The sequence below is a fragment of the Acartia tonsa genome, chromosome 1 (assembly GCF_053477335.1).
Source record: "Acartia tonsa isolate MP-2025a chromosome 1, ASM5347733v1, whole genome shotgun sequence".
NCBI lineage: Eukaryota > Metazoa > Arthropoda > Copepoda > Calanoida > Acartiidae > Acartia > Acartia tonsa.
In genome coordinates, this window is record NC_137260.1 from 8,322,260 (window position 1) to 8,347,008 (window position 24,749).

At 32.7% G+C, this 24,749-nt stretch overlaps 1 protein-coding gene across 2 annotated transcripts; it reads right to left on the reverse strand.

Annotated features, from left to right (window-relative positions):
* Positions 1-120: 120 nt before the first annotated feature.
* Drp1 (dynamin related protein 1) lies at positions 121-24,419 on the reverse strand. Of its 2 annotated transcripts, XM_080151176.1 has the most exons (23): positions 24,070-24,419; positions 23,488-23,609; positions 21,428-21,502; positions 20,924-20,987; positions 19,871-20,029; positions 18,427-18,572; positions 18,023-18,087; positions 17,513-17,596; positions 16,978-17,062; positions 16,589-16,672; positions 14,503-14,556; positions 13,946-14,029; positions 13,230-13,327; positions 12,694-12,826; positions 7,656-7,733; positions 7,082-7,182; positions 6,434-6,537; positions 5,643-5,730; positions 4,369-4,510; positions 3,852-3,945; positions 2,868-2,984; positions 2,216-2,317; positions 121-1,733 (listed from the first exon to the last, which is right to left on the reverse strand). In XM_080151176.1, exons 1-23 carry the CDS (start codon positions 24,136-24,138, stop codon positions 1,560-1,562), a joined length of 2,322 nt encoding a protein of 773 aa, XP_080007302.1. In that variant the 5' UTR covers positions 24,139-24,419; the 3' UTR covers positions 121-1,559. The 2 variants fall into 2 exon arrangements, with proteins under 2 accessions (XP_080007302.1, XP_080007310.1); XM_080151184.1 differs by lacking the exon at positions 4,369-4,510 and having other exon boundaries at positions 3,852-3,976.
* Positions 24,420-24,749: the final 330 nt, after the last annotated feature.

Sequence of the window (24,749 nt, forward strand, 5' to 3'; positions counted from 1 at the left end):
GGTTCTTCATTTAAAGCGAAATTTTAAATCTTGATGGGGTTGTATAAAAAAACTTTTTTATTGATAATCTGAATTTCTTCGCTTTGTATCCTGTAAATAAAAAAAATAAAAAAATAACAATCAAGGTTTCAAAGCTTTATTTATTATTTCATAAGGATTTAGATACATTCTGAACTCAAATTATTATAATGGATTATTTTGTAAAAAGAAAATGGCACAAAAATGAAAAACCTGTTTTAAACAATCACATAATAGCAAAGTTCTTCAAAAAAAAATTGTGGCACCTTAATCAATTAAAATGAATGAGTAGCTAAATACTTCTTAAAAATTGTACATTTCATTAAACAATAAGATTACACCGGTTCAAAAGGCCACAATATATTAAAAAGTTGTAAATATTCAAATATGTAAAAGTCGCATGCCGAAAATGCAAAAAATGATACAAAAAAACATAATTTATTTCTTCATAAAATTAATAAACACTAGTAAAAGGTTTTAATAAAAGTTGACTACAAAAAAAAACTGACTTTAGTAAAGTACGGCCACTAACAATTTTCCGCAAATTTGATAAATGGCGCGAAAAATTTCGCGCCAATTTGATAAAATGGCGCCAAAACCTGTAAACTATTAAGCTCTTGAAATCTACTTGATGCGTGGAGGCAAATAACATTTCACAGATAAACTATAATTTTATTTTAAAATTCATTTAATTTGTATTATCTAATTCTAGCGATTTGTGCGCCATCATTATAGAGCATGTTTGTAAAAGCATTAAACCTAACAATTAAAATTCAATAAAAAAATTTTCCATTAAGTTTAACAATTGAGCTGCAATATAATTTAAATTAAAAACAAAATGTTTACTGACATTTTGGCAAGGTTTATTCCAATTAAGCACTTTTTAATAATAAGTATGAAAAAGTTAGGATTTTGAAAGATTTAATGATAGTATAATAAAATCATATAATTTTACAAAATCTCAACTACATAAACTAACTATAAATAGTTGTACGAATAGATATAACAGAGATATTTCCACTAAATTCTGACTATAATAATAATTCATTGATTTGTCTATGTTTCATTTATTCTGTGATGTCACACATTTTTTGGTTGGTCTTTATAAGTGCATTTCTCATTTAGCTTTTAAACTTTTTGCACATTTAAAGTCATTTAATTTTATTTTTAAAAACACCTTTAAGCAACACTTTAATAAACTCCAAAACGTTTTATTTCTAAGACAAAAAGTTGTAACGTTTGAATTTTGTAAAAATGGATATGTGGAACAATTTGAACTTTTATTCAATAATTTTGGTACATAGAGATAATTATGAAAGCATTACCAAACACAAGGAAGCTAATGTGCATTCAAGGAGGGCTTCAATTGTTACTAAAAGCCATAATAATGTGTGCAGCACTTAAATACATTTCCATTACAAGAGCCAGCTTGTAGCGCATTAAGGTAGAGATTGGATGGTTGGAGCTCGCATTGTTGGTCATCTCATTGGCCGTTATTCAAGAATTTATTAGGCTCAAGTGTATGACCCCTGCGGGGCACTTTACCACACATGTGTCTCCCTAACCTCGCTGATGATCTGGCTGGCCCGCTGGAGAGCGTCCAACATCTCTGCCGCCTCCTTCCTACGCTGACCGATGTGCTCTGACTCGCTGAGTAGGAGGTCAATCTGGTCCTGCTTGTACAGGCTTGATACCAGCTCACTTTGTAAGTTGTCCTGAAAATAGATCCTATTATATAAAGTACCAAGGTTTTTTTTTTGTATGAAGCTTAAGACTTACTAAATATGATTGGACCTCTATTTTAGGTAAATTACGCAACACATGGGTCCTGTGATGATTTTAGGCTATTTCATTTTCACATTCAAGGATTGGGAGTGTTTTGAGCTTTTTTTCTAGTTAACCAGCGACAAAATTTCCAGAGGATATAATTTCCCGAAAGCTAGACCTATCCCAAAAAATATAACTACTCGCAGTTGATATTTGTCATGCAGCTTCACATTACACGAGTGAAGAAATTTAACAGGATTTAATTTAAACTAGTAATGCTTTATTCTAAGTAATAAGAATATTTATACTGCTGATATATTATGTGAATGAAACGAAACAATAACCTCCACTTTTATCATATTTGCTGATTTACAGAGATTGTGTCTTAATTATCTTCATTATAATTCCAGACCAATTTAAAAATGTTTACCTTGACATAATTGACCAAGAAGTGCATAACAGATTTAGGAACACTGTCCTGGATACTCTTCCTCACAATGTAGAAATAAGATTTTATCAACCTCTCAATCACCTGGCACAGTTTGCATCATTATTCAATTGATAATTTGGAAGTGATATGATATCTGAGGGAAAATTGTACTAAAAGTTTAAAACAAAAGTTCCTATAATAATTACTAGCTGCTATGCGCCTAGAAGTCTCTAAAAAGAAAAAGTAAGAGGTTATAAACCTACCCATTACCTTTGAGAACTATTGTAAAGACGAACCTAATCGGTTCAGCGATTAGTAAGATCTTTAGATACACAATACAGACAGACATCCTGCTACTTTTATATACCTAAGTGGTGCCAATGGATGCAGAATATACGTGGCTATTATGACAGTGGAAAAAATGTCGTCAATTAAGCTTGCTAACATGGAACTCGGAAAATCTGGTGGTGTAAGATTTAAGTAAAAAAAACGGGACTAAAAAAACTGGTTTTAATCTTATAATTGTACATTCTAAATCCGCGGAAAGCAGTTAATAAAACGATGAAAAAAATAACTATTATCTATTATTGTGTTGCCAGAACTACTTATTTAAATGTTTTCAATTTATATTCTCCAATTGAATGATAATGACCTCGCAGTCTCTCTGTTCTCTCTGGTTCAGCATGCGGCCACTCTGCATGGGAATCTCTGGCAACAGGTTGACCGGCTTCACTGGAGAGATTACATTCTGAGGCCCTGATTCTTGATCCTATAATATAGAAATTCTAAGTGTGGTTATCAGTGGCGTGCACATGGTTTTGTCAGACAAATTTTGACACCCCTATTAAACCTGTGTGAATTTTATATGGCAGTCAGGGGTTGTAGGTTGTGTATTAAGATATATAAGTTTTCCGGAATTTTAATGTTAGGGGGAGATTTGAAATCTGCTCAAATTTTAAGGATTTTTTATAGAATTCGTTTTTTGTATAATTCTTTATCTAAAAGCGGAAATGCATTTTAAGTTAATTAATTTTGACCAATAGGATAGGAGGATTTTAAACTACCTGCGCTCTAATTGGTTGAATGATGTACGCCATCCAATCAGAGCGCAGATTTTTTAAATCCACCAATCACAGATGCCAAAATTAATTAACTTAAATTGCATTTCCGCTTTTAGATAAAGAATTATAGAAAAAACGAATTTTATAAAAAATCCTCAAAATTTGATGCAGATTTCAAATCTCCCCCTAACTTTAAAATTCCGGAAAACTTATATATCTTATTGTGTATCCAATCCCTTTACTTTGTTTGGGGGTGGATATTTCTGTTTAAATATTTCTGCTAGCAACAAAACTAAACACATCTTCTGTCATTTTCAATGAGAAAATCAAGACAAAATTTTTATCCAAGTTAGGAATTGAAAAAGGGAGTTTTCACGCTAATAGGCAGTTGTATTTTTTTAAAAAAGAACCTTTAGTCGCACATGAACGATGGCATTACCTTCGTTACCCCCTTCCATTTATAACTTAATATTGACTTACTTTCGATAAGAAATATTTTATGACTCGCTTCGGAATTTGCTAGAATAATAAGTTTTTAAAAACATTTTTGTTGCAAGTACTCCAATAGCAACTACCTGAATGGAGGTAACTGATTTATTTTGAGGTCCATTACTGGCTCCTCCGGTGGTTGGGGGAGGGTTGGGTGATGGGGTCCTACGCGCATCCTCCTCCTTGTACAGTAGTCTCTTGTCAGATTGCGCTAGTCAAATATAGAAATGTTGTAGTACAATATTTTGATGATTCCAATTTTTATTTCTTTTCATCAATCAAGACGGGTAAAACATGAAAAACTTTCCATCAGGGGAGAGCAAGTAATTCTTTATTGTAAGATTTATCTCGCACAGTGACGTGCACAGCAATTCTCAAGGGGGTGTGACACTTTCAGGGGCAGAAAGCCCTTTAAGGGGGGTGTCGACACCCCAAAGCACACCACTGGTAAGCGTATAGGTTTTAACATAACAAATATATTCTGCTTTCCTTACAGATAGAACTAAAAAAAAGGAAGGAAAAATTAAATTAAAAATTCATGCGAAATCAATAAAATCATAAAAATTGGAGGGGTGGCAGCTTTAGTTGACAAGTAACTACTGTTCCTCTTCCCCCCTGGGGGTGGGTAGAATATTGCTGAGCCAGGTGGAAGCCTCTCCCCTTGCGGGGCGTCCTCTGGTGGGTGCTGCTGTGGTGCCAGCTCGAGACCCCACAACTGCTGGTGCATGGTTCTCCTTGTCGGAGTCTAACAATAGGATTGTTAAGTTTCAGAGAAATCAAATAATAAACGCAATAACCTAAAACGCAGCCCACTAAATTCAAGTTTAAATGCATTGATTTCGTGCAACTACCCCTTTACGGTTATTTTTGTTGTTGAAAATTAGTGTTTTTATTCTGCAGGTTACTGCAAAGATTTAATCATACTTTAGTCCAATCGAAACCTTCACCATTTACTTAATGCAATACTTTTTCTTTCGCTCCTTATTTTGTGATTAATCCCCTACAGAAGCCTTTAAACCATCTGGGGCTCTTCGCATTAAAACCTAATCGAACTTTAAAAATCATGCATCTATTTATAAATAATATCTGAAAATATCCTATTTTTTAAAACATAAAAAAAAATTAATGAAAGATTGGATAATGATAATAAAAATATAATCATATCATGCAATAAAAATATAATCGTATTGGGGCCGGGGCTTTAATTATGATATCTGACTAAAGGGGGGTTTAAATTCAACAATCTCGTAATCAATGCGCAAATGGTACTTAGAATTCGAATTTCAGGATGACATTTGGAATGAGTAATCCTTGGTATGTCTATTTTCTCTAAATCTAATAAAGAGTTGGAAAAGTAACGGCTGCCGGCTCAGCCGTTAACTGTTTTTGGGCTTTTGTTAGAACAAAATTATCGATAATAATACTAATAAACTTTTAAAAAATTTTTAGTACCAACTGCTTAAAAGCTAGTAGCTAGTAGAAGCTATAAAATGAAAAAAAAGTAACATTTTAATAACAAATGATGTACAAATATAATTCAAAAAGTTTATCCATACGTAATCACTGATGAATTTGCCCTGAAAATAGCCAAAAACCGGCTAAACTACTCAGCCGTTAATTTTCCAACTGCGCATTGATTACGAGATGGTTGTATTACCCCCCCCCCCCTCTTAATAAAGTTGCGAAAAAAACTGGGGTTTAAGCTGGCATAAACTAAAATGTCGGTTGAAGCATATATAATATCGAATAGAAAAAAAGGAATGTCAATTTTTATAAAAACCCATAAAAATTTGTGCAAGTACATTACCCCTCCACAAACCAAAACAACAAGCTTGGACGTCCTTGAAACTAATATTTACAAATTAAATGTTATTTACCTACTTCACCATTTTGTGTGAAATGAACACTATGTGGCCTCGGCCTTCTCTCTCCATTACCTTGTGTTACAGACCCTCGGGGGCGCATCTACAAAAGATCAGTTACATTTTATGTGTTTTTCTTCGTATATTTTCCAGTTTGGTTTCCAAACCGATTAACATCCGCTGTAATAGAACCTGTTTTCAGCCATACTGAAAAATCATCTATAACATAAATAGTATTACAGACATTTTTCCACAAACACCATTTTTGTTAACCCTGGTCCTTCGGTGCTAATGAAACTGGTTTTAATCTGATAATTTATATGATATTGCCTGTCGAAAATTTTTGTGGTACACCGCTTAGCGTAAGACTTGTTTTTTTCATGTAACTGAAAGAAAGTTAGCAAGATTATGGTGACAATACTGGCCATCTTCATACTATACCTGGTAATTAGAGTCAGTCTCAAGTTCTGGAGATATGAGCATGGAGCTAATACTGGTCTTCTTAATAGTATACCTGGTACTTGGAGTCAGTCTCAAGTTCTGGAGATATGAGCATGGAGCTAATACTGGTCTTCTTAATAGTATACCTGGTACTTGGAGTCAGTCTCAAGTTCTGGAGATTTGAGCATGGAGCCAATACTGACCATCTTCATACAATACCTGGTACTTAGAGTCAGTCTCAAGTTCTGGAGATTTGAGCATGGAGCCAATAATGATCATCTTCATACTATACCTGGTACTTGGAGTCAGTCTCAAGTTCTGGAGATTTGAGCATGGAGCTAATACTGGTCATCTTAATAGTATACCTGATATTTGGAGTCAGTCTCAAGTTCTGGAGATTTGAGCATGGAGCCAATACTGGCCGCGTCGTTGTAGAAATCTGGATGCTTTGTGTTAATGTAGGCCAATTCTGATCAAAGTTGATTTTCATTTTAATGTTAGGGTTCAAGCAAACTTTTTGTTGTTATTGTGTTGACTTAAGTTTTATCGTGTAAAGGACTAAGGTTGCTTTCTTCATATGCTTAACCCCTCCAAGAGCCCTAAACCTTAAAGACTATCCAGTACTCTATAAAACCTATCATAAACTGACCTTAAATAATGAACAAAAAAATTCACGTCATTATTTCTAATTTATTTCAAAAATAGAAGCATGGGATTAGGTTTTCATATGGTATTTTGTGTAATAAATGACAATAGGAAAAAGTTAGATCCTTGTCCTGTTATTAAGTATTAGATACCAGACCTTACCCAGTAGCTAGCTTAATATAACAGGTGTCTTTTCTTAACCAGCCATCAATATGGAATTGATAGTAAACTAAGCAGGGAGATGGTGGGTATTCAAAAGATCACTGAATAAGTGACACTGTTACGTGTATACAGGAACCATTAAATGACTTGTAATTAATAGAACGCGGCATTTGTACAACATAACCTGTAAAAAATGAAAAACATTCCTATGCTGACAATATTCTCGACCATGGAGTTAGTTGGTGGAAGCCTGGATCTCAACAGGTTGGTCACTACATCAATAATTTTCTCGTGTAACTTGGGAAACCTAAAATTTATTTATAGTGATAGTACTTTATACTGCCTGTCTTATTCTGCAATAATAATTTGCGGTTTCTCTCAAAGAGTATAGTCGAACACAGAACCCCTGCCCCTCCCCCATAGCTTACATTGAAATTAATGAAAACAAGGGAGGGAGTAGTTTTTTGGTTTGTTTGTGCATTACTTTAGGTCTGGTTAAGTCTATACAATTAGTTCTTGATTATATTTCTCAGTTGGATCAAGGCCCATCCTTGCTCTCCTGTATCATCTCATTCTTACACACAGGTACACACAGGGGTGGAAAAGATTAATTGTTTTCCCTCCAGCAAAAAAAGTACAACCCCCCCCCTTGTTTTCTTTTCATATTAACTTTTTATCTTAGTAAATAGCTTCTAAGAGCGGCAAAGTCATTCCTTAGTAAAAAGTTTGGGTAGAAAATATGCAGAATATACACAATGCTAAAACATAAAAATCATTTACCTTAACATTTCTTGTTGTACTTCATTACCACAATGTTGAATAATCCTCTGCATCTCTTCATGTACTAACTCCACACACCTATACAATTAGTATCCTTATAATAAAGTAACAGGATGTCTGTCTGTGTGTGTGTGTGTGTGAATAATCCTCTGCATCTCCTCATGTACTAACTCCACACACCTATACAATTAGTATCCTTATAATAAAGTAACAGGATGTCTGTGTGTGTGTGTCTGAATAATCCTCTGCATCTCCTCATGTACTAACTCCACACACCTACACAATTAGTATCCTTATAATAAAGTAACAGGATGTCTGTGTGTGTGTGTCTGAATAATCCTCTGCATCTCCTCATGTACTAACTCCACACACCTACACAATTAGTATCCTTATAATAAAGTAACAGGATGTCTGTGTGTGTGTGTGTGAATAATCCTCTGCATCTCCTCATGTACTAACTCCACACACCTACACAATTAGTATCCTTATAATAAAGTAACAGGATGTCTGTGTGTGTGTGTCTGAATAATCCTCTGCATCTCCTCATGTACTAACTCCACACACCTACACAATTAGTATCCTTATAATAAAGTAACAGGATGTCTGTGTGTGTGTGTCTGAATAATCCTCTGCATCTCCTCATGTACTAACTCCACACACCTACACAATTAGTATCCTTATAATAAAGTAACAGGATGTCTGTGTGTGTGTGTCTGAATAATCCTCTGCATCTCCTCATGTACTAACTCCACACACCTACACAATAGTTATCCTTATAATAAAGTAACAGGATGTCTATTAGATTGGCCCAGAAAGAGGCCTAAATCATATTACGATGTGCGGGCCTCAGTAAATCATGATGCATCATTTTAAAAACAAGTTTTATTAAAAAGAATTTTTTTTTAAATGTGAATTTATCACGACCAATGCATTTTATTATCGTAAAAATATCTTTTCAAGTTTCAAGTAAAAAGACGACTTTTTTACTTTTTAATGGTAGTACGCCTGCGTATGTCATGCAAATGTAAACAAACAGACCAAATTAATGTAAACAAAAACAATAATATTTTGTTTTTTTTTAAATTATTTAAAAACTTTAGATTTGTTAGGTATATTTTAGAACGTGCGTTAATATTGCAACTGCATGTAGTAAATATGTATATTGTATATACTATTTTTATAGCAAAGTTTCTGTATAATTAGGGTCTGTAAGTCTGTAAATACGTACATAATAGATTACTCTTATCGTTATAAAATTGTCTTTTAAAACTTTAGATGACGATTCCTGTAATATTTATGCCTAAGCCCTTGTAATATGTGCCTAAGCCCCTAGAGGCCTCTAGAAGCACTTAAGGAGGGGGAATTTGAATTTGATAACACAATTCTTTATTTTAGATTTAAAAAGATAAAGTAAAATTCTAGGGTCGGGATTTTTTGAAAGGCAGAAGAATTCGAACATCCCCCCCTCCCACCATTTTCAGTTTTAATATAACTATTTTTTTTGGGGGGGGGGGGGATTTTATTTTCTAGAGCGATTTTTCTGCAAATGAGAACCATATAGGTTCAGTGGTTAGCGAGATCCTTCAGAACAAACAGAGAGACATACTGTTACTTTACTATAAAGATTATATAATGCGTAGCAACTCTATAATAGTTACCTTCAAGTCCTTACTTTCATTTTAAACATGCTAATTTTAACTCTTATGACAAGTTTTTTTGTATGATATCTAATTATCCTATTTATCTGATTGATGATTCCTGGGAGCACAAAACGGTACAATACTATAAGGGAATCATCTCATTAATTCAGTCCTAAATGTAATTAGCCCTTTTAAAAATTTCTACAATTTTGTTTAGAATCATTAATTCATTTTCTGCTTATTAAGTTTAGACACTTTACAAGTGTTAGTGTTGTTTTGTCCTATTATCTGTTTTAGATCTTTGCTTTTATGGATGCTGTCATCTTTTTTTTATTAAATCATGGGCTCACATGAGGGAATTTTTAAGCTTATTATTTTAAAAATCGTTTTACAATAATTTATGTGTTTTATTTTAATCTAATAAACTAACAGAGACACGAAAGAAAGGGGTTGGCATTAGTCCTTCTGACTAAAACCTATTTAAAAAAATTAAAACATAAAACTAACATTTGTAAAAGATGTCTTAGATCAATTAATCTTTAAACAAATATTTGCTACAGAAAATGTCTTCTATTCCTTATTATTGTACTTCATTGCTTGTGCATAAAATGAAGGAAATTGGTAGCTATGGGATATCTTCTAAAGAATAAAGAAAAGTTTTGTTGAATTTAATAAGGAAAGATTTTTTTACGATATTTTTTATTTAACCGATATAAAAGAGCGGACAATTTTTCCAAGAACTTTAATTGATAGGTTTAGAATAATATCACTAAAATTAAATATTATGACAGACTACTGACATTAATTGACATTTTATTTGAAAAACATAACACTATAGAAATTTTATCATTAGTCCAAATTTACACATCAAAATTGATTCATTGAAAATCTATCTATTGATATATTAAAGATACCAATGATTAAAACCTTTTTTTGTCTGTAGCTTAAGATTTTGACAATGACTGAATTCTCCATTTTATTGAAGCTTACATGGCTCCGTGGATGGTTTTAAGCTATTTTTATTTTTATATTAGAATCTTGGGATGGTATAAGGCTGTAATAATTCTTTCCTATAAATTTAAATACATAATACTTAGATGCTAGGGACACAGTTGCTAGTAATCTATCTAAAAAAAGGTAAATCATGCATTTAAAAAAGTATTTGTATTTGTCCTAGTCGTAATATACACTTGATATAAATAAAATACAGGTTTTTGGTGCATTAGTAGTTATAAAAAAGATTTTTTTTATATTTAAAATTTGAATAATCACGAAACCTTATACCTATTATTTAAAGGATACTATAAGTAAGCGTAACTAAATCATTTTTTATCACAGAAACAATTTTTTTAGCTTAAAATGTCTATTTAGGCATTGGTTACAAGGTCCGGACGCCCGCACATTGAATTATTCATAAATAAAAAAGTAGCTTGATTTTGGGCCAGACTAATGTCTATCTGTCATGTGAACCGAAGAATCTCGCTAACTAGTAAATACATATCAGCTGTGCAACATAGAAGGATTGTTCTAAAAGGAAACCTCATTTTTTGCTTGATGAACGTAAACAAATGTAAAGTAACACAATTCATTTAATATTTAACATTATCTAGAAGTCTGAACGAAAATTTAATTTTTGACCATCATAATAAAATTGACATGCGGACTTTTTGGTACTGGTTATAAAGTTGCTACACTTTTTAAATTGTACCAAACTGTTACAGGAATCATAATGCAAAGTTCGATAGTAAAATATTAAATTTCTAAATTAACGATAAGAGATACCTATCCAACGGACGGACATATCCTAAGTGTAGAAAAGCTTCGCTTTCAATAAATGGGAAAACATAACGTGCAAACCTTACATGGTGCCAACATAGTTATTTTCAATAATATAGAATAAAGAACATTATATAATATATCCGGGATCTAAAGGGATAAGAGAGTGGCCGATAAATTGATGTACAGCCCCAATGATGATACACAAAATTACCCGTTCTATAGATTACAATTAGTGGTTGAAACGTTCAGACAATCAAAATTGAATAAAGCCCAAAAAAGAGTTAAAAAAAACGTTATAATAAAACTTTGGGGACAATGTAATAAACAACTCAATGTCCCCTACCTCCATGATAATGTATACATTCTTAAAACAGATGTAAAGGATAATTAATAGATTTTCACTTACGAATTTATCCATAACTAATGCATGTCAGTGCATTAAAATGAGTTACGCCGAATGTAGTAAAAAATGAATAATAAATAAAAAAAAATTAAGAAAGTTCCAATTTGTCCTAGGAACTTTAGATATTATTAGTGTACAACAATTTACTGTTCTATAACAATTAGTGATGGGAATCCGAATCCGGAATCCGAATCCGGAATCCGCCTAATTTTCGGCCAATTTTGGAATCCGAATCCGGATCCGGAATCCGTTTTTTATAGCGGATTCCGGATTCTAAATTGGTAGGCTAAAATTACTGTCTTTTTTCTTACAACTCCCTCTGTTTGAAGGCAAAGATCAAAAAAAAATTTTCTACATAACAAATTTTAGGTAATAATTACTAATGTGATGTAAATGTTTTAGTTATGCTGGAAGTCAACACTTTAAACAAATCAAGGCTTCAACCAAGTAACATAGTGACAAATTAACGAAAAAAGCTATCCCTCTGTGACGGACGGCCTTTTAAAATACTGCTAGAATCCGGAATCCGAATCCGGAATCCGGCAAAAATAAGAATCCGGAATCCGCAAGAATCCGTCACTTTTTTTGACGGATTCCTTCAGAATCCGGAATCCGAATCCGGCCCAAAAATTCGACGGATTCCCATCCCTAATAACAATAATCATACTAGTGTTGCATAAGAATTCTTAAGTACAAAAAATCCATGTTTACTCATATTAGTTTGAAAATTAATAAAGTTGACACTTTGGAGCAAAAGTTATCTATTTATTTCTCCCTGATATGGTGATATTGATATTTGGCAGATATCCTAATTGAAGTCAGTATAGGATATATTTACTCTTATACTTGAAATACAATGGTTTGGCCAGTTTGGTTGGCAAATTTTTATTTTTAAAAGCGAAGATTTTCTAATTATAGTTGGCCGTAACGGATAGCCTTCATTGTTAATTTAGGCATGTTAGAATTGTCACATCAATTTTAAACTTGGTAAGATGTTTCTTTAACAGTTTGGTCCAATTAAGAAAGCGTAGCAACTCAAAAATCATAACATCTTATTTAAATGCGCCTGTGTTGGGCCAATATATTCCCCCTAAGCTAACATTTTATATCGCGCACCTTACATAGCAGCAGTAGGATCCTTTTTACACGTGTTTATCTATGACTCGGTGTTGGGCCGAGATTCATCCGTATCAACTTCCCGTAAAAAAACTCCTACCTTAAACTTGGTTCTTCTAGCCGTCTAATTTGTCTCTTCACCAGAAGTTCAAAGGAAACTTCTGGAACAAAAAGTGCGGGCCTGGGGCCGTTGGAATTACGGATGGCAGTTAGAATATCTGTTGATGTTAAACCTTAAAAATTATATATTTTCAAAATCAAAGGTTATCCTCTTAGAATTTTTTTTTCCAATTTTTTTTCAATTTTGTAAAGAAGCTTTAGGTTGACCGATTTTATAAAGGCATTTGTTAGTTGTATTTGTTTAGGTGGTCCTACAGATTAAATCAGTCGACCTCTAAAAGTTTCTTTTGCAATAAATATGTTAATAAAAATATGATAAGAAACCAATGCTAGAATAGCTGATTATTATAGACAACTTTCCGCCGATCTGGTATTAAATTAATGATTTTGAAAAATATTCGTAGAAAATTGTCCGTAATACGATGCTTTACAAGATTTATCTTTATGGCTCAGAACCGGTTCTAATCCAGCTGATATCAATCGGTTTCGAAGCCATATACTAGAAATGGCTATTACCTGCTAAAGGATGGATGGTATCCAAAGTCCTGCCAAAGGTTTCATGGAAAATATAACAAATTCTGGCCCCTCCACATAATTCAGAGGTTTCTATATTCCTGAAAACAAGCTATTTAATTAATCATTTTCAGGGACCTTAAGGGAGAAGACCATGAATGAAAATTGATTTACAGCCCTAATTATGATTTACAAAATTATCCCTTCTGTAGATTAAAATAATCAGTGTAACGGTTTTTGAGAGTGGTCACTACTAGTTTAGATTAAATCAGAATTCAATAGAAGTTATCGAAAACTTTTAAGCCACAGATAAGTAATGTTGTTATAAAACTTGGTGATAATGGAATTTACAGTCCAATGTCCCCTCTCTTCCCTGGAGATTTGATAAAATGGTAGCTAATATGTACGGCGCGAGACTATAAAAATAAGAGTGGGCAGGAATTCAATACGAAAGGCCTCGTAAAATAGGAATAACACAGATTTGCGTTTTTAAATCAAAAAGGTCGTCTGCTTTTAAATCAATCAATTAAAATCTAGATAACATAGTTGAACGCAATTTTAATTGATTGATTTAAAAGCAGACGACTCCTCAGGACATACAATCAAAGGGATTGTCTTTAGATATTTCTTAACCTAATATCCCTAGGATGAAAAAGTATGGACCCTTTGATTGCACGACCTTAGTAAAGACAACCTAACCTAATTGTTAATACTCCTACCTGGAGGTACCGTCCAAAGTGGCCACATATGAAGAAGCAAACTTGGTGATAATTTGCAACAAGGTTGTATTTTTGTCAGTTACATCCTGATTTACGTTCAATACTTCAATTATTCTTCTTACGATTTTAGTAAACAAATGAAGATATAAAGAAATCAATAATAATACCTAATAGATTTTTTAATAGGAAAAAAGTTGTTCTAATTATAATAAATTCTTAGGTATATCCTGTAATATAAAGTGGTACTGGTAGGTACCTAACGTTTTTTGTCTGAAGCTAAAGATCTCGGAGGATACTTGTCCGAATTGGATGTACATTTCAGTGAAGCTTTATAAATGTCTTGGGGTGGTTTTAGGCTATTTTACAAACATACCCCACCCTCCACTAGAGGCTAGGGGCGTAGCTGATAGTCACTAATATATCAATAAATACATTACTGTACAAAAAATTTATTGAATTGAGATTTTATTGCTTTTACGAACTAGACGGATATAACATTATTAATAACTTAACATAGCTTCTCTGCTAAAGGTAGAAATATATTAAGTATTAAGCATTCCTGTCCATAAGAGTTGAGTAGAGTTTGGAACTGAGAGGCCATCACATTTACTCTTAACAATTAATATTATATGGATCTTTAAAAGGGTGACCATCCATTATTTTGAATAATAGGGTAGTGCGGGGTTAATGCGGTCATCGGGTCAATTCCGTTTTTTAAAACCGTTTTTTTAACGGTGTTCTAAACGTTTGCGAGAGATCTTCAGAAAAGCAAAGTTGTAGTTTATTGCCTATACTTTCATTTCTTACTTCAGCAAATTTTTGTCAGATCACTCCTTCTATGATTTTTTTGCCCTCAAAAAGTTGCAAAAAAATTGCAAAAAAAATTTCAAAATAGGCCATGTTCAATCTAAAATTGTGAAAAAATGGTAAGTCCTATCGACCCCCGGGTTTTTGTAAAATGAAAGATATGGCATTCATTTATCGTTTGCAATTGGAGGCGTTGTTCTAACTTGATTTTTTCATAATTTTTTTTTCGTCTAAAAAAAATGGTCTATTCCGGTCACTTTTTTTACTTTTTTTTATTACTGTATTTGTAACTGTATAATACCCTAATGTTTTATTTAGGTGATCTGGAAGCATAAACAACCTAAATGCATGACCTAAGCTTTAATCATTGCCTTGCCTGTTGTGTGATGTACATTACTAGTCATTTTACTGCTTGTATTATGTCATGTTTTGTTGCCTAAGCTTTTCAATTTGTAAAGACATTAAAAATTTTTCAGACACATTTTTATAGTAATGGGAAGAGTATATCACCCAAAGGTACGCCTTAAATATTTTCCTGAAGATGTATCAGCTGCATTGGCTCATGTAAGAAGGGGTATGTCTATTAGAAAGACTGCTAGAAGATTTAAAATTCCATATGAAACCCTTGCATCTTTTTCGTATAAGAGGGTGTTCGAGATTTTTGCGCGGTTTGGATTTTTTATGTCAAATCGGCTAGGATTAAGCTAGAAAGGTGTTTAAGGTGTCTATAGAAAGCTCTTTGCATGTCCTAACAAAAACTCCCCAGGATATGGGTTCTATCTCCAAGATTTAGAGTACATATTCAAGATTTTGCATTTTCAAAATTCCTGTTGAATAAAATGTGTTTAAATATTAGAGTTAGACCCCATATCATTTCAAGTTAATTGTCAGGCATGTAATTTTGCATCTTTAGACACCTTAACCACCCTTGTAGGTCAATCCTAGCCAATTTGAGACAAGAAAAAATGTATCAAAAACTGCTGTCAAAACTGGCAGGATTTTTAAAATTAAAAATTTTTTGGGAAAAAATCACTTTTTTCAAGAAATTCCAAGACCTGCGAATCAGAAATTGCCTCTAATTTATGTATAAAGCTTAAAAAACCTAATCATATAATAAAAAGTATGATTTTTTTTTTAAAGTTTGCATGAAAAAAATTGATGTTTTTTTTTGCGATTTTACCGACTTTTTTATAATGGGGAAAATGTGGTCAAAAAATTGTCTGATCTGCATGCGACTTGTACTGTTAGAAAGCTAATGACCTCAGCTTTCTACTCATAGTTTAAAATGTTAAAAAAAAATATTTTAAGGGGGTGTTCCACCCCCCCAAAGTCAACTGACCGAAATAGCCCCACCGGTGGGGTTATTCCGGTATAGGCCAACCGCCGCCCTTTAAACCGATTTTTGACCGACTTCTAGTTGCGAGATCTTAATGGGACCAAGACAGGCTTCTTCGTTATTGCCATATCGTTCATTTGCACTCTTAAAAACCGGAAAAAGTTTTTGGGAAGTATGTTTTTTTTTAAGTTGAAGCAAAAAATTGACCGGAATTACCCCGCACTACCCTACTTGAAATAGGTGTTATTAGTTAATTATCGCATCGTAACGGATATTTACATGGAGATTTTAAGAATAAATCCAGTTTTTTTAGACCCGAGGGGCCGAAGGTATATTTTTTTGATTTTCATTTTAATATTCGTAGAAATTGTCTGTAATACGAAGCTATACATGATTTTCAGTATGGCTTAGAATCCAGCAGATATTAATCGGTTTCGAAGTCATATTGGAAGGAGATTTAATAATATCTAGAATGTGGATATCAATGTGATATTAATTGCCTGGTTTTTAGTTGTGGCAAGCAATCACGGATGTGGTGCATCAGCAGCCTGTTCAGGGTCTTGGCCAGGTACGGTGTTCCGTTTCTGGACAGGTCAGGTTACAATATTTTTAATTTGTAAAGCAGAGGGACTTATAAGTGAAAATTTCCCCAAAACCCACTTCCTTCTTCCCAATTCCCTTTATTTACAACTCAAGAAAAATTACTCCATCCACCCCAAAAAATAATTTTATTAAAAAAATAATTTTAAATATTAGGGGTTTGTTTTCTTTATGTTTTTAGAATTAGAAAAAAGGGTATGGGCGGGTTAAATTCAAACCCCCCTACACCTCAAGAGCCCCTATAGGCCTCTAGGGGGCGAAGCTTTTAGTGATAAGTATTGTAATCTGCCTGGTTGCTAGTGTGGGATATTTTCGCTGCAAGAAAGATGTTTCATCCTTGATTGCTTCTTTAATATCTTTTTTATCAATAATGTCCTGTGCAAAAAAGGAAACATGCATTAATTTTAACATTTTAAAAATAAAGCTTTTCTATAGTTAAGACATTTTTTGTTTAAGAATTGGAAAAGGTAGGAAAATAGCCTAAACTCATCCTGAGATTAAGGTTTAGGTAAAAAGCCTTGAAACTCGCCCCGGGTACAATGTAAAGCTTTACTAATATGGATAACTCAATCGATTGTGCTACCAATTTTGAAATTAATTTGCAGCAATTTAAGCAGAAAAAGTGCTTTTAATCGCAAAGTCTGATTCCTAATAAATGTATAACCTAGACAACTATCTGGCCTAAGTGGCAAGGACCTTTTTAGACGGCCAGCAAATTTCTTTCTGCTCTTGACTGTGTTTATATTTCCGACACCGCCTCTACTTTTTTACTTTGATGTAAAGTTTATAGACCTTACACTTTTTATTCTAATGCATGTTTTTTCCCTGTTGAGATCTGTTAATGACACCAATGATTCCAAGTTTGACAGGTATAACTCTACCACATAATATATCAATAGCATCAGTACCTAAAAACATTTACATAGATAAACCAAGAATACTTTTTGTGAAAACTGATGCCATTTAGAAATAAAAAAAAATCACCTCAATAACAATAAAAACTAACCAAAAAAGAACCATTCTTAAGCCGAGGGGGAGGGGGGATTATAACAATACCTGCATCCATGAGATCCAGCTTTGTAATGTTTGCCAAGGTACATATTCCCCCCCCCCTTCCTTTGGAAGTCCCTGGGTGGAGTATAATCATACCTGCATCCATGAGATCCAGCTTTGTAATGTTTGCCAAGGTACATATTCCCCCCCCCCTTCCTTTGGAAGTCCCTGGGTGGAGTATAATCATACCTGCATCCATGAGATCCAGCTTTGTAATGACCGCCAAGGTACGCCTTCCCCCCCCCCTCCTTTGGAAGTCCCTGGGTGGAGTATAATCATACCTGCATCCATGAGATCCAGCTTTGTAATGACCGCCAAGGTACGTCTGCCGTCAGGATCTATATCCCTGCAAATTTTAAATGTACAGTTATTCAATAACATTGTCAAAGTGTATTTCTTAGGATGATATCTGATGAACCACAATACCTGTACATTTTAGGAAAACTTTTTATTAGCTCACAGGAAAAATGGTTGAAGACTTTTTTCATGTATGTAAATAACATTAACCATCTTCGAATAAAAATAATATTACTTTAGAAATGGAATAGTATTCTCCAAGTTTTGATGCTTGAAAGTGTTTTAACCACTTTCACGAAAACTACCCCTCCAAGTATATTTAAGGTCAAATCTGCAAGTAAAAAAGTTTAAAGGATAAAAAAGGCATTCCATCTAACTAAACTCTAACCTGGCCATTTTTAAGCTCTCCGAGGTGGCCATATCCACATTGGCCGGGCTGACCGCCAATATTATGGAGTTTGGATTGAGGATAAACTGTTCTATAAGATTGCGAATCTGTATCTCAATATCGTCGGGCTGATCACCCACAGCAACCTGAAATATTGACACATTATCAACCAGAAGGGGGTTGGATACACTAAATATACACCTTTCTTGTTGTCTGTGATACACCCCTCTAGATTTTGGTTTATGGTGGGTGTCAAAAATCGAAAGGGGGGATGTTAAGATTTTCTGGCAAAACCCTCTGCAAGCCACTGTTATCAACATTGTTGTTGTTGTAATTGAAAGAATACAAAAAAGATAATATACAACAAGCAATAACTTGGTTGATGTTAAAATACTTGACAAGATAATTCAACTTTTTCCAGACCACTATTTCTGATTTGACCAAACTCATTATCAAAAAATCCTGGTCCTATTATGACAGGTGTTCTCATGTAGCGACTTTTATTAATGGTAAAAATGCTATTGAGTATTAACAGAAAAAAATCTCATGAAAGTTTTCGATAGGTACGTTACATTTGACTTAATCTGCAAAAGCATAATAAAAATCACAGTGATAAGTAACTAAACTCATTAAATACCCTCCGTGAAACTATCTCATAACAAATATAAGTTGTTGATTAAAGCAATCTCATGTATAGTATAGAGATGGGATAGAACCTTAATAAGACAAGGATGACAACATCCATAAAAGCGAAGCTCTGAAACGGTAGGACAAACGGACATTAACACTTGTATAGTGTCAGAACTGAATAATTAGAATGCGAATGTATAAGAGTCAAAGCAAAATTGTAAGTAAATTTGTTGAAAAACTGCTTGATACAGGATAATGTTTATGGACATACTTACATTTTTAGGACTTGATTATAGAGTTGCTTCGCTTATAATATTGTACTTTGTTGTCCCAGGAATCAGTATACCAAAAATCAGACAAATCGGATAATTAGGTCACATATAAATTTGTTGTTAAAAATGTAAAATAATCAACATGTTTAAAATGGACGTACGGACATTCTGGTAATGATTATAGAGTTGCTACGCTTTCTCACTCGTACCTTACTATTACAGGAATCACCATGCAAAATTTGTAATCGATAGGACAATTCTAACATGCCTAAATTAACGAAAAAAGCTATCTAAAAAGTAAAAAAATCAACATTTTTAAAATGGACGTACGGACATTTTGGTAATGATTATAGATTTGCTACGCTTTCTAAATCGTACCTAACTACTAAAGGAATCACCATGCAAAATTTGAAATCGATAGGACAATTCTAACATGTCTAAATTAACGAAAAAAGCTATCCGTTACGGACGGACGGACGGACGGACGGACGGACCGACCCTAATTATAGAAAAGCTTCGCTTTTAAAAAATAAAATGCTCACCTTTGTAAGACCTGGCAAGTCCACCATTGTTAAACTGAGAACCGACACGGAGTAGAACTTGAGAGAAATAGGCTCTGGACAAATTCCCTTGTTGGACCCAGCCATTCGGTCAGTTTCCGCTTCGATTTCTTTCCTTACAGCGTCCCAATCTGTGTATACCTGAAGGAGAAAATAATTAAAGGCTCGTCAGCTTTTTTGCGCAATTTTTCTTTGCGCGCGCGATGGAAAAGTCTAAGAGAAGTTTCTACCTAATTCAGTTTTCTTAATTATTTATGTTTTACAGTTTACTGTTTTTTTTAAACTTTTATTAGCTTGTTCTTGCTGCGCTATTTGTAAAAAAAATTTTCTTGTAGTGTTTAGGTAAAGTTTTTTTTCATGATATACTAAAAATGTTAGAACTTTAAATATATTTTATGAATAAGTAGGTATATTTCATTGTATACAGTTTTGAGTGAAATATAATAATGCAGATAAATCGATTAACAAAAATAAAAAGGTTGTAGGTATTATTTTAGTAAAAGTTCAAATAAAATATGAATAAATCTCAACAAATGCATTTATGTAAATTTATTTTTGAATACCTAGTGCAGGAAAATCTAAATTTTTAAACAAACCTTCATCCAAACCTTTAAAGGGGACATAAGAACACAAATTAATATTTTCACAACTTTACACCCCAAATTTTATCCATCTTCTAAAAGAGGAATTTGAAGAATCATAATTGGGGGGAGATAAGTTTATCGTTCATTTAGTTCTTCAGAAATTCAAAATTGAGGGTAGAGGTTTTATTTATGGACCACTGAAGAATTAATAGTTTATAAATGAATTGTGCCAAAAATGGATGCAGAATATACGTGGATATTATGTCTATGACAGGGTAAAAATTGTCATCAATTTAGCTTGCTAACATGGAACTCATTTATTGGTCAGTTAGATAATCCAGTAAGAGGAAGAAGGGATGGAGTAAAGGGGGTGCTACTGTGTGTTTCACATTATTAGAAAAGATGAAAATGTGGTGTAAGATCCAGGTAATAATATATCCAATGTTCAAACCTTATCTTTTGTGTGTAAGAATTCTGCCCACTCATCCAGATCAATAGTTCCTTTCTCAGCAGATCTAAATCGTATACAGATTAATATTTCTGGGCTTCAACAACAAGTGTCAACTTAAATTTTATTTTAGAGAATATAATAAAAATGGAAACAAGAATAGCTTAATGAAAACTGATGACTTTTTGAAATTTCAGACAGACGAACGGAAAATGTATATTGTATATAGCAGATGCGCAGAAATAATAGGATTCTTGACTAAAAATTGCAGCTGTCTTTCTAATTCTAAATAACAATTCCCTAACAATAAGGCTTTAAAGAAGAAATTAAGTCATGACATAGTATGAAAACCCTCATTTTACACCCCTCAGACCAATAATTTTACTTCCCTTAAAAAAATCTTAGTCGTTCTTCAAAGATTTCTATCAATTCAGAGAAAACGTTTAAAATCTATATTTCAATATTTATATTTTATGGGGAGCAAAGCTTCTCTATAATTGGAATTACCTGTGTACTCTGTCATCTTTAGGTGTGTAGATAAGCTGCAATATCAAGGGACGTCTGGTTACTATGCCTACTCCTCTGAAATAAACATTTACAATTAGATATTTTTATATGTTCATTGTTCATGGCTTATTACTTGTTTTAACCCACTCTAAGGGCTAAGCTTCTAAATGCTAAGGGCGAAAGCACTAGCCTGAGTATATATGCGGTAAACATAAATATACATTCCTTCCTTTATCATCCTATTGCATAAAGTAGAAAGGTTTTTTTTTCTAAATCTAAAAACTCAATAACTACTTAACTGATTTGGTTATCTATTTTAGGTAAGCGTCAAATAGGTCCTGTGATGGTTTTAGGCTATTTCATTTTCAGATTTAAGTCTTGTGATGGTTTTAAGCTTTTTTTTAGCCCCCTTTGAGTACATAGCCCCTAGACGCTAGGGCTAAATAAAAAGTTAAGAAATTGCATGTGAATATTGAACTATTTTGCCTACTCAAACAAAATATTTAGAATATTTCAAGATATACACGACACATGTTATGCTACTTATTTAGGAAAAGGGAAAAATGTTAGTTTGCAATTCAAATAACACTGAAACAAGTCGCGTGCAATTATTATTTTTGCAAACAGGGTAGGCATGACTGTCTGTCTGTCCGTTGTGGCGAAATAAAACTGTAACTTTCAGGAAAGCTTTAAAGGGATAGTTTCACGAAGTGCATTTTAAAAAAATAGTGAACTGTAAGTTTTTTCTATTTTAAATAACGTAGTAGTGCATAATATAAAGTTATTGATTAAAATTAAAAGATTTGACCAGGGATTTTCCTTAAAAAATGAGTTTTTCATTTTTATTTTCAACTTCGTTGCATGTTATATATGGCAAAATTTTTTTGTCATAAATACAACTTTAGATAGCATTTACTAGTTAATAGAACTTCAAACTTTTTATACAACAAAATACACAGAACAACAAAGAATGACCAATAAAATACTTAGTATAGTACTTAGAGTAGTGATCTTTTTATATGTCTTAGTAGAATATATTAGGCATTGGATAGATATGATTGTGATAAAGAATTTTAACATTGGCCTGACCGAACATTTTTTATTTGACAATATCTAAAAAAGTTAGTGATTTGCAACATAAATTACATTATATATATGTTGTATGGTTATTTGGTATTTCCGCGTGAGATAATGTGTATATTGTAAGTAAACCGAACGGTTTTGTTTATTTTTTTTTAAAGAATCTAGAAAACCTGTCCTATAATGAACCGGACGTTATTTTTTATGTTTTTTAAGTAACTTGTCCTAAGGGGAACCCCTGTTCAATTTTTTTTTTAACTCTTGTGAAATATGTTGAAAAAGATTCTCTAAAAATGGTTTTTGGCTATACATATTTGGAAAAAAATAGACCATTCTCATGTAATTTATGTGGCAAATCACTTTAACTTTTTTAGATATTGTCAAATAAAAAAAGTTTGGTCTGGTCAATGTTAAAAATTCTTTAACATACAATCATATCTATCCAATGCCTAATATATTCTACTAAGACATATAAAAGTTCACTACTCTAAGTACCTTAACTCTTTAAATACACTTCGTAGAACTATCCCTTTGCATTATATTGTATTCCAGACAAGTAAGTAGGTAAGTACCCCACAGTACACTTACTCAAAAAAAGCCAGGTAATGTAAAAATAACAACCCCCCCCCCCCCCACAAAAAAAATAAAATAAACAAAGCATTTAAATAAAGACTTTATCTGAACTATTCCAAATAAATGAATACCTAGGTACCTTTTATAGTTATTTATCGCATCATGTTATAGACAGCTTTCCGCAGATAATAAAATGAAAAGTTATAAGATTAAAACCAGTTTTGTTGGCCTCGAGGGTTGGTATTAACTCTTGTATTAATTCTATAATATTTATGTTAAAATTCGTGGACAATTGTCTGTAAATCGATGTTACACATGATTTAACAGTATGGCTGATAACCTGTTCTAATCCACCGGTTATTAAACGGTTTCGAAGCCAAACTGCAAATTATCTTTAAAGATTTTACCTGGGTAAAATGCTTCTGCCGACCAGTGACTCAATGACCGAACTCTTGCCGGCACTCTGGCTGCCGACTATAACAATCTGTGGCAGCTGGATGGCGTCGGCACCCACAGTATTAAACACATCCTTAGAAAAAATTATTGAGGGTTACTCGTTGTTTCTCTAAATGAGGAGATAATTCATAGGAATTGAATTATGCATTGTTTATATATTGTCTATATGTTACTGTTAGATAAATAGAGTTTATGTATAATAATCATCCAAAAAGAATTGAACCAATTACAATAATCAAGTTTACCCTTTACTAGGTACTATATAACAGGTATCCAAAGGGATAACACACTGACCAATTGAATTAGTGTATTTCCCCAATGTTCATACACAAAATAAACCCTTCTGTAGATCACAATTAGTGGTTGAAAAGTTTGGACACTTAACTTAATAAACAAACTAATCAAATCCATTTAAAGTCCTCATAGTTGTTAAGCCAACGAACAAGAAAACGTTATTATAAAAACTTTGGGGACTAGTGTAATAAACAGCCCATAGTCCACTCTCTCCTTTATTATGTTTTATAATTTTTTACCTGAAGTTTATTTATGACTGGTATCAGGTTCTCCATTTTACCAGTCAATAAATAATCTGAAATAAACATAGGTAGGTAGGTACAACACTCAATTACTAAATCATATATTTTTAGAAATCAAATTAAATACCTAAAATATTTCATTATTATTTTATTGGGGTATTTTCCAAATTAATTGATGAAATATTGCCCAACTTAAATAGATATATTCATAAATCTAAAAAAACAGAACTAATTGTTTAATAACTATTTTTCTATAGGTATATTTTTCTCAAATGTTCTTCTTAATGAGACTATTTAAATCACATAAAATACTGTACACTCATAAATATATGTGCATTATAAAAACAAAGCAACAATCTAAATTAATAATTAATGAGCTTTTACTCATTATAATGAATTTTTTTGTAGTATTTCAATATATTAAGAATTGTAGTAAAAAAAAAAAGTTTTCATTTGTATAAAGATATTTTTACCATGCCATAAATCTATAATTTTCAATTAATACCAATTAATTGGAGAACCTATTTGAAATGTTTCACATCATTTATTACCTAAGTCGTAAGGTTTTTTTGCTTGAAGCTTAAGATTTTTCGATAACTACTTGTCCAAATCGATTAAGATCTCCTTTTAAGGGAATCTTCATGTGACATAATTTAGAGGTGGCTTAGGCTATTCTA